The following is a 14,333-nucleotide window of genomic DNA, read 5'->3' as shown; positions in this document are numbered from 1 at the left end:
ATTTTCACCTCAGAATTACAAAGAAATTATCCACGTTTATCTGTAAATTTCAAGAAACTTTATTCCTGGGCTAGGAGTGTACATCAGCTCCCCACTAAGAACTGGTGACGTATTTAATCTGTAACCATACTTGATATCATTAATGCAATTCCTTTTTCAAAATTGTGTGTTGAAAATAATTCTGCAGAGCACTTCTCCGCGCTGACACGGTGAACTCGGGGATGCTGGAACGTACTGTGCACGGTTTTGCACACATGTTCCCAAGGTTCAAAATGTAAATATTTCTTTGGGTTGGTGGATGAAATGTTGACTGATGAGAGAACAGCCATCACTGTACCTTGGAGCTGGAAAGGAGCATGTGTGATTTTTGGAGGAGGGAAAGTTTATACACAGGTGCACATTCAAAGCAGCCATCAGTGTTTCACGTTGGAGCGGTGAGCTATGACCTTCCGTGATGATTTTGAACGGTAACTGCCTCCATTAGCCATAAGGTTTGTTTCTTTATTTTAGTAGATGGCCTAGACTGTAAATATTAGAGGATCTAAAATAAATCAACATATTATCCTAAGGATACAAAACGTAAGAGCTATTTGTGGTTAGGAACCTTTGACAGATAGTTTGGATGAGGCAGATGATTGCCCGCCTCTCGTATCTGGCTTCCATTGCTGTGCCTGCAGGCAGTTTAGTGTTATAGTTGTATATTGATGTCAGGGTTACTACTGAGTGGCTAGCAATGACAGATGTCTATAATTACAGGCAATGCTTCCAGTATTTCAGAAAAGCCAGCCTATGTTGAACAATTATCTTATTTCTGGCTTGCCAAAGAGGGTTGTTCAAATTGCTGGTATTAGCTGTGGTGGCTGTAACACCTCTCCTTATGCCGTGGGATAAATGTGCAAAAGAACTTTCATGTACAACCACGGTGCAAAACCTTCTTAAAATACATGGTATCACTACATTTCGTGTGCTTAAGGCTTGATCCTGAGGTGTGCAACACCTGCAGCTATGTTAGTACAGTGAAATAGTTTTGGATATAGAAATTGTAGAACTATAATAAGTAGCTATGCTTTTTATTACTTGTTTTTAAGTGCCAAACTAACGTTGTTGCTTTAGCATTGAGGTTTATTGCACACAAGCATGCAGAGTGGGCCACTCGTTTGGATACAATTAAGTGACTGAATAAAATTAAGCTGGACGCTTTTAATAGTTACAGGGGCAAGTAAGAGCGTCCATTACTGCTGCTGAAGTACCTATAATACTTTATCTTTTGGAGTTTTGTGAGTAGCACAGATCTACTCTTGTAATCCATACGGTATTGGTTCATTTCCATCATTAGAGGATGTTAAAGCAGCAAGTACCTGACTGCATGTATGGCTTGAATCTCTGCAGTGCAGCGTATAGCTCTGATGGAAAGTGCAGCCCAAAGCTGTGGTTCCAAAACTAAAAATCGGGGTGATGTTAAAAAAGTAGTAGCTATTAATAGGATTTCTCAGTTTTCACTATAATATTTGTACTTTTAAGCCCTGGAGGGGGAACAAAAGAGACAGTGGAATTAAAAATGTCTAATGGTGCTTTACAAAATGGAAAGTCTAAGCAAGACACTTAAAGCTAAGCACCTTTTTATCAATTGGCTAACTGAAGACTTAGCAGATAAACCAGTTCCCCCACCCCCCTGAGGATGCGGCTCATGGTGCATCAGTTGTAACAGCTGTTAGTTCATAGCAGGTCTCCCGAAGTAAGTCCCCAGAATTGTAAATTGTTTCTTTCAAGATTTTTTTCAGAAAACGAGAATTAAGAAAGGAAGAAATAAATAAGTAAATAAAAGCTGAGAGAAGGTCATTGAAACAGAGATCAATTTCCATTTCAGGAGAGGTTTATTGCTGGCATGGCGTGGGTGCTTGGCAGAGCAGGAGGCGCCGAGTTAATCCCTCCCGCACCCCCAGCTCCCCTGGATTCTCTGGCTCCGTTGAGCTAACGGGGAAGGGGCTGGGGAAGAGAGCCTGGACACAGCCCTTGCAGGAGCTGGTGATGCTTCTCAGCTTGTGATGACGGAGTATTTCAGCAGACTTAGGAGGAAAAGAACACCCTAACACCCGTAACAATCTCTGAGCCACGCAGCAGGTTTATCCTTTCCCCTACAACATCACACTTAGTTGCCATAACAATACCCTCATTTTTCAATGTTATTTTATGGTAGGTCTCTATCGATTGAGGATAACTTCATGCAGTACTTTAATTAAGCTAGGTTTATAGGTAAGGTGGTGGATAGTATGTCATTGATATAAGTGGTGCTGTTCCTCTGGTTGCTTACAAACACATACAACAGGAGAGCAGCCTACTTTTTATGTAGCACAAAGCTCAGCTTAATTTTCAGAGATCCTGCCTGAAACTGAGGCAATTGCTTAATGGTCTATTCTGGAGGGGTTTTTTTTCACTTAGGAAGCTAACTACAAAACAAGAGATTAGCCCGATCTCTTGGTTTAGGCTCTGAGTTAAGGGTGGTTTGAGATCTCACCTTTTCAATAAAGACAGCTGGTCAGGAGTGGGGGTGACCAAGATGTTCCTCTGTTAAGGAGAGGATAGAAAAGCCAAGGTCTGGAGGTAAAGGCAAATGATCTGGCACCCCAATGTGCTAATTAGGGGATTCAGTTCAGATTTTCAGAAGCTGTCTGTGGGCTTCGGAAGCTGGATTTCTGCTGTGTTGTAACGGAGCCTTTAAGTGCTGAAAACTCAGAATACCTGAGAGTGATTTAAAAAGCCGTGGAAGTCACTAAACGCATTGTGATACGCGACACCAAGAAAGAAACCTGTGATTAGCGTGGAGTCGCAGTGGATGAGGCGTGGGATGGCACGATGGCGGCTGCTCCGGCCCTGCCTTAGGCCTGCCTTGGGCACATCCCCACGGAGGCGCTGGGGAAGGAAGGAGGTGGCTCCTCCGCTGGGGTGACAGCCGTCCCTGCTCAGCATCCGTCACCTCGGGGTAGATATGGTTAAGATCTGGTTTTGCCCTCAGTGTTCATGACAAAATACTTTAATGTCGCAGCGATAGTGCTCTGCAGCAGGGCCTGGAGAGCTTCAAGGAAGTTATAATATCTTAAGCATTTACGCTGTGCCTGTGGGTAATAACTTTACTGTAATTTTCTGAAGATTCATTATCCAAAATCTTAATTCATTATAATAGCCCTTATGAAACATATAGAAACCGACATTTTCTTGTGTTTTCTTATTTGCACAGTGTGAGAGATTCATTGCTCTGTTTTAATTTGTTTCATGGGGTGCGTTTGAGTACATTCCATACAGTGCTGTTATTGAATTTCTGTGACTGTCATTATATAGCCATACAACCTTTAGGAACTCATATTCTGAGCTTCCCAGTTCTGTAATCTGCTTCACATTTAAGGATTGACATAATTAACTTCTTCAGAGTTATAATGATAGTACCAAAAAGAGAAGACCTCAAAAGACAAAGCAAAGTTAGGCATATCTAGGACCAAAGCGTAGAGAGGACAGGGAAATAAAAGTTTTAGTGTGATTACTGAATTATTTCTCTGTTTTCTTGGACTGTGTTTTCATACAAGTGCTTCGCTTTATAAAACGCTGGTTCCGCAGTTTTATTTTCTCGTCCTTTTGAAACGCAGCAGGTACAGTTCAAGTGGCTGGGAAGTATATGGTTATGTAATTTGAGCCGCTGATAAATCTGCTAGATCGTAAAAAATTCCCTGGCACCAGAGCTTGTGAGCCAGCGGTCTTCCCTCAATGTCCTGATCCCAGCGAGGCAGTTGTAGTGCTATAAATGGGAAGAAGGCAGGAACCCTGGATTCCTTGCCTTCACACTCACTTTAGTATGTTTGAAATTGTTATTGATTGTTACCAAAGGTGTTTTGTTGCTCTCTTCTTTCTCTTTGCTGTCCCATTACTTCCACCCTGAATACAGCAGTACTGCTTGGGCGTTGGTTGCAGTGGTGGTATCAGCCCAAGCCTGCTGTAAGGACCTCGAGTACATACTTGTGCCTGTGCAACTCATTGAACATTGTAGCCTAATGTTATCGCTTTGGTGGACTTTTTGCTTAACATCTGTAACTTGTAAGAATGAGATGGTGATGTTGGGATATTTTACTATTTAGATTACAGTTTTGGCCATACCGTGGCATGATGGCGTAGCGCTGTGTGTTGATTCAGGATTTTGGAGGTTCTAAATCCTGCAGTTGCAAGCGTTTGGGAATGAATGTGTAAAGGTTTTCCAGAAGTGCTAAACTGGTTGCTTCCTACTGAAAATTAATTATTCTGCTCCTTATTTGAAGAGTCTGGAGGGAAGGAAAAGCATTAGGCTTGGGGTTTTTTTCTTGCTGGAAGAAGGACGGGGGAGGTCTCAAAAGAGAGGAGAGCTAGCCTGTGTGTGGCTGTGGGGGTCCCGCAGCACCCTAATGAGCTCCTGTGCTGCCTTACCTTCAAGTCACACCGGGGGAGGTTTAGACTGGATATTCGGAAAGATTTCTTCACCAAAAGGGTGGTCAATCCCTGGAACAGGCTGCCCAGGGAGGTGGTGGAGTCACCATCCCTGGAGGTGTTTAAAAGACATGGAGATGTGGCACTTGGGGACAGGGTTTAGCGGTGGCCTTGGCCGTGCTGGGTTAACGCAGGACTTGGTGATCACAAGGTCTTTTCCAGCCTAACTGATTCTGTGATTCTCTGGCTGTGTGATGGGAAACAAGCTGAAGATGAGATGACTTCCATGTGTGATTCCACATCCTTTTACGACCCCTTTCAACAGTGGTTTTTTTCCACCTTTTGAATATGCAGCATGGTCTTTTTTGGTGAAGTGTGTTTTATTATTATACGTCCAAAATGCTTTATCATTAATTTTTTATAGTGCTTAAAAGTCTAAGGGTGTTTCATTGTTGTGGTTGGGGGTTGTTTGCTTTTCTATTTTTACATGCCAAGAGTGCGCGTTGGTTTTGAAAATGATTTTGAAGAAGGTGTTTAAAATATCACATATATTTTAGCTTACAATTTGTCACATTACGGAACGGGTAGTAGTTTTTATTACAAGCACTGTATTCATGCTGACTTGAAATGACCCTGTCACATGTGAAAACAAATCAGATTGTTGCTGTTAATGAGCTTTTCAATTTACTATTCAGTGGATCAGATAAGTGGATTTAAGAGGTAATGATCCTGCTTAGCACTCAAGCTTGGCTGTCAGATCCTAGTAGTTGTGGGAAATCCCCAGGGACAAAAGCGTTGACACAGTTCTTGATGGGATAATGGGAATCAAAGCTAATGGATGATAAAAGGAGTAGTAAGAGTTACAAGGATAATTGTGGATTAAAGCACTGCTCTTTGTCAACACTGACTGCTGGTTTAGTATTTTATTTGTTAAACTCTGATGTGGGAAGAGCCTGGTTTGACAACAGAGCACAAAGCTGCTGCAACGGGCGGGCGCTGCTCACATTCCCCTTCTCCCAGGGCTTTCCCGAGGCAGAAGGAAAGAGCCGGACACAAGCCTGTGTGTGCTGGTGTGTTCACATTCCTTGCTGTCTCTCTTTATCTTTTCCTTGTATCAAATACAGACATTCCTAAACTTTGCTAAAATTGCAGCTAAATAACATTTCAGCAGCGCGCTATTTAGAGAGATGATTTTTTTTTAATTAAAATATAGTAATTTTTTTTGGACATATTGTTGATGCTGTGTTTAATTACTTTAAATGATAACTTCACATTTACGGTGTGAACATATTATTTTGCAACGTTTGAAGGATTACATTTTTTTCATATTTTGATTATCCTTTCACTACTGATTTTGTCACAGTGAATTACATTCACGCAATTATAAGTGGGTAAGTTAGCTTGGAAGTTAAGTTTTCCTTGGTCTTGGTGCATTTTCTTGTTAGGGCTGTAAGTTTATTTATTCATGCATTTTATTTTGCTCAGCATTAAAAATAAAGTCTTTGGGATGTGAAAATACAATTTTTATTGTCTAGATTAATATTAACCTTAACATTATTGACTTCCTCAGAGGCAGCATACTGCTGGTTTGGGTTTTAAGCAGTCATGGGATTACATCGCTAGCAGAAGGGAGGCTGGTACACGCACGTTTAGGTACATAACAGAAGTACTGAGTTAGCTGCAGTTTATTGGTATTCGTGGGGAATATGTAATGTCAGCCAACAAAATTGACAGCTAGATGGCACCAGGCTTTCACCGCTGGTAGCGGAGGCTGGATGTGCTGTGCGAAGTGGCTCCTCTCGGACCTTAGTGATACCTGGCTTGATCACCTCATACAGAAGAGTTACATATAACCCATAATGTTTGGTTTCTTGTCACTAAAGGTTAAATGACTGAAACTGAATGTGCTGACAGGTAGATCTGTGTTCAGCCCCGTTGTAAGCAAACAGCCATTACTTGAGCTCAGGGTAAAGAAACTTGGCAGAGGATTATAAAGTTTTGCAGGACATGTCTCCCTTCTGTTTCTGAAGTTGACTGAACCCAACTAAATGTTTTTATCCAAACTAAATGATAGACTACTAAAACAGTCAGAAATTTTTTATACAGATTACACAGTAAGGAAAAGAAGATATTCAGTGTGTCCTGTGCATTTCTTACTGCATCGTAGCAGCAGTTTGATCCGATAGGCAGGGTGCTGGGAAAACTTGGCTGGTAATATGTGTCTTGGATCTAAGATAAAGGGGAAAAGTATACAACTGCAAGTTACTTGGCTGCTAAAGCCTTTGTTCTCTCTTCAAGAACACAAACCTGAATGTGTGAAGAGTACCCAGTTTACCAGATTTTATGACTAGCGGTGCAAGTGCTTGCAAACACAAGCTAAAGGGCAGTGTTGAACCCCATCCCACTGAGGACAGAGACCAAGGATGTGTTCGCCATCCCTTTGCAACTTTTTACAATAAAAGAGGGGTTTTTTTGAATAGAGACTGTATTATTTTGTGAGCAACACGGTGAGTTTAATGTGAAAAATTTACATCTCCTTTGTGGGAAGAAATGTATGCAAGGGCAAGTAAAAGCCTATCGGTCCCAAATTCACAGAACTCCTTCCGAGAGTGTCTGAGCCTTTGCTTACAAACACTTCAGCAGGGTTGGATGGGGAGGCGTTGGAGCCTGTACTTTTCTCGTGCGAAATCAAAATAGGGAGGGTTTCAGAACAGCTGAAAATGTTGGTACTTGCAAATGTCTCTAATGTGTTACTGTTGAAATGTTTATTTCCAGGTCTATGCCCGAATGTCAGAAGTCTTAGGAATAACAGACGACAACCATGTTCTGGAAACATTTATGACAAAAATGTGAGTTTGTGCCTGGGTTCTATTCTGTGTGCCTTTTGTTTTGCCTTTAATGTTTACATAAAACCCAAGTTTTATTTTGTCATTAAATTTGCTCTTTGCTAGAAAAATGTTTTCTGTAAATTATAAACATTTGAAGTAAGGGATAACCGTTTTCAAAAGCGCCCATATCTTATTTTCTAAAGGTACTGCAGGCCCCTAAATAAAAACTTGCAGCTAGAGGTATCCCTCACAGTGCCTGCATCCCTTCTTGAAATGGCTTGTGGGAGAATGGAGCTGAGTTTTCATAGACTCCTGTTCAGTGACAGCCTGGCGTGCGCGGTCCCCATCCCTCCCCATGTCTTACTCCTGCACCCTCAGATGTCAGTGGAATTGCCTGTAAAGCTTCATAGTGATTTACAGTGGGCATCTGACCAAGTTAATGTTTCTTTGTTGTGGGGAGGCTCGTTTGGATTGCTTTTGGGGAGTATCTGGCAACATTGGCTCTGTTAAAAATATAGATTCACAGAGGATGGTTGTAAGGCCTCACTCTGAAGGAGACAAGGGGTGTTTGGCATTCAGCAGAATAAGGTGGTGTGTTATTCTGGCAGTTAAGGGTTGCAATACTTTCTCTTAAGAATAATCTTAGAAAATTACTCTGGAGAAGCTACATTTTTCTCATGCCTCTGCTGCAGCTGCTTTCCTGGGGTGCCAGCAAAACTACCAGGATTTTGTCTTTTATTATGTACTTCATGAGATTTGATAGTTTCTCCTGACTCAACAAGAGCTTCATCTAAAATAAGTTGTGCTCTTGAAGCAAAACAAAACGGTCCCTCTGAAAAATTACAAACATTCACTAAAAAAAAATCTGGGAGTCCCCAAGAGGCAGTAAGTTCTGTGAGAAAGAAACGAGTACCTTACCTCTCTATTGTAGAGCGAGGAAGATGCTGCATCCTGTCATTTACTTCATTTCCTCTAAATGTGACTTAGAAGACCTTTAAATTCTTTCAGTAGACTTTGACCTGCTGGAGAAACATCTCTGCTGGTTTTGCCAGGTTAGCCATGACCTGTTCAGGCAGTATTAAACATGACTTGTGCTATGATGACTACCAACCTTGAGAAATAGGAGCAATTAAGACAAGGTCATTTTCTGATATGACTTAACATTTCTGTGGAAAAACAAGGCATAAATGCTTTGCTTCCTCAAAACCAGAACTGAGTGTTGTATCCTGCCTTAGGGTAGCAATAGTACCCATCGAACCTTGATGTTTGTCTGGAGTATACTTTGGAGACAGGGAAATGGAGGGTGATAAATGGAAAAATACTGATGGATCCTTCCCGTCCAGTTTCTGGAAGCAGTCCGTGGCATGGTACTAGGCAGCTGGGCTTCGTTCGGTTGTTTCAAACTACGGTGAAATTTGGAACAACTGAGGAAAAAGCAGGGAGGGAGGGAGGCAGAGCTGTTTGGAAGCCAGATGCATCAGTTTGCATCTCTTTTTCTACTTGTTGCTGCCATTGAGAGGAAATCTCTGTTACCTTTGCCAACAGAGGTAATAACATAGCATTAACAAGTTGTACAATAAATACTGCATGTGTTTAGGGCTGCATTTGCACCAGTACTGTAAATTAAGAAAAAAGTTAGGATTTTAATGTTACATGGGAGATTTTAAAAGAAAACTAGGTATATGAAAAGCAAAAATCAGTGCTGCTTTCTGTATTACAACTTCTGTATTTTTATTGGCTCTTTGCTCATGGCTTACCGTATTTTCCTAAAAACATGAATTGTTCATTGATTAGATTGAAGATCAATTTCATTTTACAGAATGGATGCTGCAGTTTGAAATGGACCGTTCAGTCAGTAGCCATAACAGCTAGCTGTGAAACCGCCGCATAAACACATTCATGTTTGTGTCAATTAAAGTAAAAGAGCTTCTCCCCGGCGGTAGCATGCCAATCGGAAAATCCGGGTGTGAAACCATAACATACTGATATATAATCCAAAAGCTACGGTCTGATGGGACAATCCAGCCTGGCAGCATTTCTGGTGCTGTGTTACTGAGAGTGATCTTAGCACATTTGTAACTGGAGTGGGCAGGGTACGTGACTGTGAGTCCATTCACCTTTTTCTCTTGTGGATGTAGTCGGTATTTTTAACCACCACACTGTTTAGAAAGCCACTAGTCTACTGTTCTGTCTTACCCTACAGATCCATTTTTTTTTTCTTTAAGCAGGTGAAATTTGTAATATGTTATTCCTTAACATTAGGTTAAAAGGAAACACTGGGGAATCTTTAGTGTGCACTTTCTTGTTGAAGTGGTGGTACTCTCGTACAGTAACTGCATAACAATGTTTGAGACTCTAGTGTCTGTATTGTTAATGCCAAGCATTATGTGAAATAGAAGAGTTATGCCTGAAAGAATATTGTTGCCTGGCTAATGGCAACCAGTCTTTCAAATCAGAAAGTGTTGGAGAAAGTACTTCATCGTAATCTGCCATTAGCGCTGTGGGATGTTCAGAAGACAGTGTCAGGTTATTTCCTGCCACTTTGCCATTACAGAATCCAATGAAGGATGCGTGCAGGAAGCATTTTATACTTAGTGTGAGGAGTAAACATAGCAATTGGATTTATGGTAGTCAAACAAGTTGTAGTCCACCAGGACATAGTAATTATTTTTTTGTTTTGCCGTTAGAGTCTTAACTTGTTCTTGTGAGAACTTAGTGGTTGACGCCTGGAGTTTCTAGTTTCCTGAAGTCCGATGTGAGCTGTGCAATGCTTAGATGGATAAATGGCATTTTGCTTTTGATTTCTCAAGATTTTTAACAGTTTGTGTTGACTTTCCCTGGGTCTGTTTTCAGTAGTTCATTTTCACATATGTAGCTTTACTCTGTTCTTTTGAATTCATTAGTAGTAGCTTTGCAGTGGAGGACTGGTGATCAAACTCAGGGAGTGCTTTCATTTTCACAGAGAACAATTTGAAATACTTGTGTCGTAGCTACTAGAAGATGCTGTTCAATTTATGGATTAAAGGCTGTATAAAATAGATATTCTTCAATGTACAGCAATATACTGAGATTTGTCAATGTAATAGGTGTCCTTTAGAGCTTCTGACTGTGATTCAAAGTACTGCTGTCACATCAGGTCCCAGACCTTTCATCACCTCCCCATCGGAAGTTAATGAATGTGCCTTTTACCGAATTCCTGTTAAACCATTTCTGAAGGGGTGGGGTTTTATGTAGTCAGAATATCTATTAATGGCTGTATTTTCATCACAGTCTTACCAGAAATTTTATAGGATGCTTCTTTTAGCATCCACTGTCTTTCCTTGCGTTGATCATCCCTTCATGGGATATATGTGTGGAAGGGGAAAGGCCAACTAAAAAAATACATAATACCAAACTAATTTTTTCTCATCTGCATGGCATCTTAAGTCTTCACAGCTGTGTTCAGCATCATAGCAGCAGTAAAGTAGGTTCAAGGAGGCGTAAGCTGGGAGGAGCCATGTGAGGGTGAAGACAGGCAAGAGGAAGCAGTGGGATTTTGAAGGAGCTAGTAGGGTGCACGATGGTGGGTGACAAGAATCTGCAAAGGGACTATGACTTAAGGTCCCAGCCTCTCTCCGTGGTCTTCCTTCTGCTCAGCCCGTTGCCCTGAAGTACTGGTTTTCAAGGGCACAGAGTGTTCCTCCGTCTCTGGAGTTTTCTGTCCTTGTTGCTCGTACTTGCTCCCCAGCCAGCCACATCACGTGTGCTCACAGCCCTTGGCCTGCAGGGAAGTGGGTCAAGGCAAGGAGCGAGGCGCTGTACCAAAGCCAGTAGTGGTCCTCTCCTTCCACTGGTCATACCCGAGAGCAGTAGCTGCCCACCTGCCTTGATTTTCCCTGTATGGATAAGAGGTGAGAAGATACTTCAGCTGGGGTAGTTCTGGTTTCGTCTGCTCCTTGAGCCTGTCCTGGGCATTTGGCCAAAAGTGCCTTGCATTTATTTTGGCCACAAGCATCTTTCCTTTTCTTCACTTACTCTTCGTGAGCCTCTTCTGGTTCTTTTCAATTGTTACCAAGTTAATGTGGAGGTGATTTATCATGAGATGGATTTACAAAATATTTGCCCAAATATTTAGTATTTTTAGTCAGGATAGACTAACTGAAACATGAATAAAAGATGCATATCCAAACATTGCTGTTAGCTGTTTTTTCCTTTTTTTTTTCTGCAGTAATGATTTCACTATGGTGGATGCACATATGCAGACATATAAATAGGGAGATTTTCTGTGTGACGATGTTTAAGTAATACATAAGTATGAAAAGTCTGGATCTATGAATATTTTTCAGAACGCTCATACTGATATGACTCCATGAATCATAACAAACTAAAAGTTGGCATTTTTATTCATGGTAGAATGTGCATTTTTTTAACTATTCACCTTTGTCCAGCTGTAATGAAAAGTATATATCCAATCACTGTCATTGAGCCACAGAGACCTTTCATGGTAAATGATGATAATCTACAAGAAATAATTAAAACATGACTGTACAGAGCTTTCTTGCCAACAAATTGCGATCTTTATTATTACTGAAACTTAAGTACCACATAAGAAGAGATTTTCAAAGTGTTTTTAGGGGATTTGGATGCCTATTTTTCTTGCACTGTAATGGGAACTGGATAGCACACACCTTAAGGAACTTCGGAAGTTTTGTTTAAAATGTATGATTACTCTTTTTTTTAATGTTTATAGTTTTTAGAATACAAGTACATTTGTAATATCCTTGAGACCAAGACTATTCTTACTTTTACATAGTTTAGGTTTCCAATTCATGTCATCCTTATATAAGCTTAAAAGTTTTTCTCTCTCTATAAAAACAAATAAAAAAACAACAACTACAACAAAACCACCGCACCCAAACTGGCTGATTTACAGCAGTTGTCATCCTCTCGGGCTGGTAGCAACCTCAACTTCTACAAGTGCTTCTTTGTCGTGTTACCAGATCTCCTGTGCGTGTGCGGTACAGTAGTGAGTGTGTGCGGGTAGTACAATCTTCCTGGGATTCCTCTGCTTTATTGTGGTAACGAACCTGCCCATTACATTTCAGAGAGGGGTTCTAGACCTTCTGGGAAGGGGATGGATGAGTTTCTTGGGCACTTACAACTGGTCTGTAAGCAAAATTTGAGTACCTTGACATGCAATGATAAATGGAGAAGTTATCCACCATCGGTGTGACCGAATGGATTTTCTCTCCTCGTGCAGTATATACTCCAGCACTCCCTTTTCTGTGCAGGCTGTGCTTTGCTTTTGCTTTTCTACCTTGCATCCCTGATTCTATCTCCTTTTAAAATTTTCTTTCTTAAATTGCACTGCAAGTTTTTTAGTTTTGTCCTTTAAGCTGGACACTCCATTCCCATGTTCCAGCAGTATCGTTTCCCATCCACTACTGCCGTAAGAGCTGCTACCTCTCGTCTGAAGGGTTGTCCTTCGCTGTGTACCACATGGAACTTTTAAGAGCAGTGGGACTGTCTGAAACAGTCTTTTTCTAAATCATAAGCTCAGGACAGGTTGGGAAATTAAGGACAGTAGAATGGTTTGGGGAGGAAAAAATGAAAGTCACGAAATGGATTTAAGAGGCTGGAAGTGGATATCTTTGCCTTGATTCTTTCCCTGGCCAAATATCATGAAATTACTTGGAATGTGGAAAGAATTTTGATTCTTCTCCAGATTATATGGTAACCGTTTTCCCAGAGAATTGTAAATTGGAATATATAATCATTATTTATCTTCCCCTTCTAAATTTTAGGTTAAAAAAACACAACCTGTTAATAAAAGTATTAAGGGAAGAGGTGTTTGCTGTGCTGATGGAACTGCTTTAGTGAGCAGTCATGGTGACAGAAGTCCCTTGGCAAACTGGAGGGTTTGGAGGCTAGAAATCTGGGAAGCTTCTTTGGTGCACCTCTTAGAAGCTAAGGTTTTATTCTTATCTTCTTACTAAAGGCAAACTAAAAGCACATATTTGAAAGTGTACTGTATTCTTAATGCTGTTTCATTTAAATTTTTCAAATTTTCATAGCTCTCCAGCATGGATCAATGTTACTGTTGCTTTTTTGATTTTGTGTGTGTATAGTTTTTTGATACTGGTATTGTTGCCAGAATTATGCCATTTTTTATTGCCATTTTCTCTGCACTTGCCTTTCAAATGTGTTCAGTGCTCACCTATCATAGACATTTTGGTGAATTTGGCATTGGCATAGCTTTTGATGAAACTCTTATTTTCTGTGACTCATCTGAAACTTTGTGATTGGTTCCTTTGACTCTATTTCATTTCGTTCATATTTTAAATCAATAAGCCACTTGAGAGAGAGAAAGGCAAGGACACTAGCACTTGGATTTAAGTGCTGTCTTGCCATGATTTCTCTGAGAGCTGTAAATTTTTCTCCTCTTTCATTCTTTGGCTTCTCTTCCTTACATAGTGGAAAACTGCTTTTTGTATTATGAGATTCCTGTCTAGATCTTTACAAATTTTCTCAGATACTTACAAAGTTTTGTAGATGTTTCTTAAAATACTACATTTTATGTGTCTTTCATCTCACCTAATACTGGTAAGACAGAAACAGAAATGGGAATTGCTATGGTTATAATTGAAATTTTTCAGCCTCTGTTCACTCATGAGTGCTTTCCAGCTTTTATATTATTACTCCATCTTTCAGCATCCAAATACAATCATGAACTGAAAGAGCAGACGTATACAAAAGTACCCTGAATATTGGACAAAGAACCTTCCTTATACAGTTTTAATTTTTTCCTCAAGCTGGCACTGTGATGACCTCTTTTTCTTTAAATGTCTTATATCTGGTTACTGAAGGACAAAGATTTTACTCTTTTGCAAAATAGCCTTTTTATGATTTTTATATTGATGTCAAATCTGGGTAGTCCAAATTCATTTTTATTGCTTTGTATGGTATATACTTGTTAAGGATTTAGTGCAACTATAAACATCTCCAGAACTCCCCGTAGTAGGGATAAACTGTGAATTATGGACTTACTAGAATGGGCTATTTCTTTAAGGCAATCTGAAC

General features: G+C 40.4%; 1 protein-coding gene across 1 annotated transcript in view; it reads left to right on the top strand.

The window, feature by feature from the left end:
• Window positions 1-14,333, top strand: part of RANBP17 (RAN binding protein 17) — a 163,598-nt gene that overhangs the window by 79,076 nt on the left and 70,189 nt on the right. Inside the window, exon 15 of the mRNA XM_080400008.1 lies at window positions 7,222-7,295. Coding sequence (XP_080256134.1) covers window positions 7,222-7,295 — 74 coding nt within the window. The remainder of the gene's footprint in view (window positions 1-7,221; window positions 7,296-14,333) is intronic.

The sequence above is a fragment of the Falco punctatus genome, assembly GCF_963210335.1.
Source record: "Falco punctatus genome assembly, chromosome: 8".
Lineage (NCBI taxonomy): Eukaryota > Metazoa > Chordata > Aves > Falconiformes > Falconidae > Falco > Falco punctatus.
The sequence above is the reverse complement of the archived record's forward strand: the minus strand, read 5'-3'. Positions and strand labels throughout refer to the sequence as shown.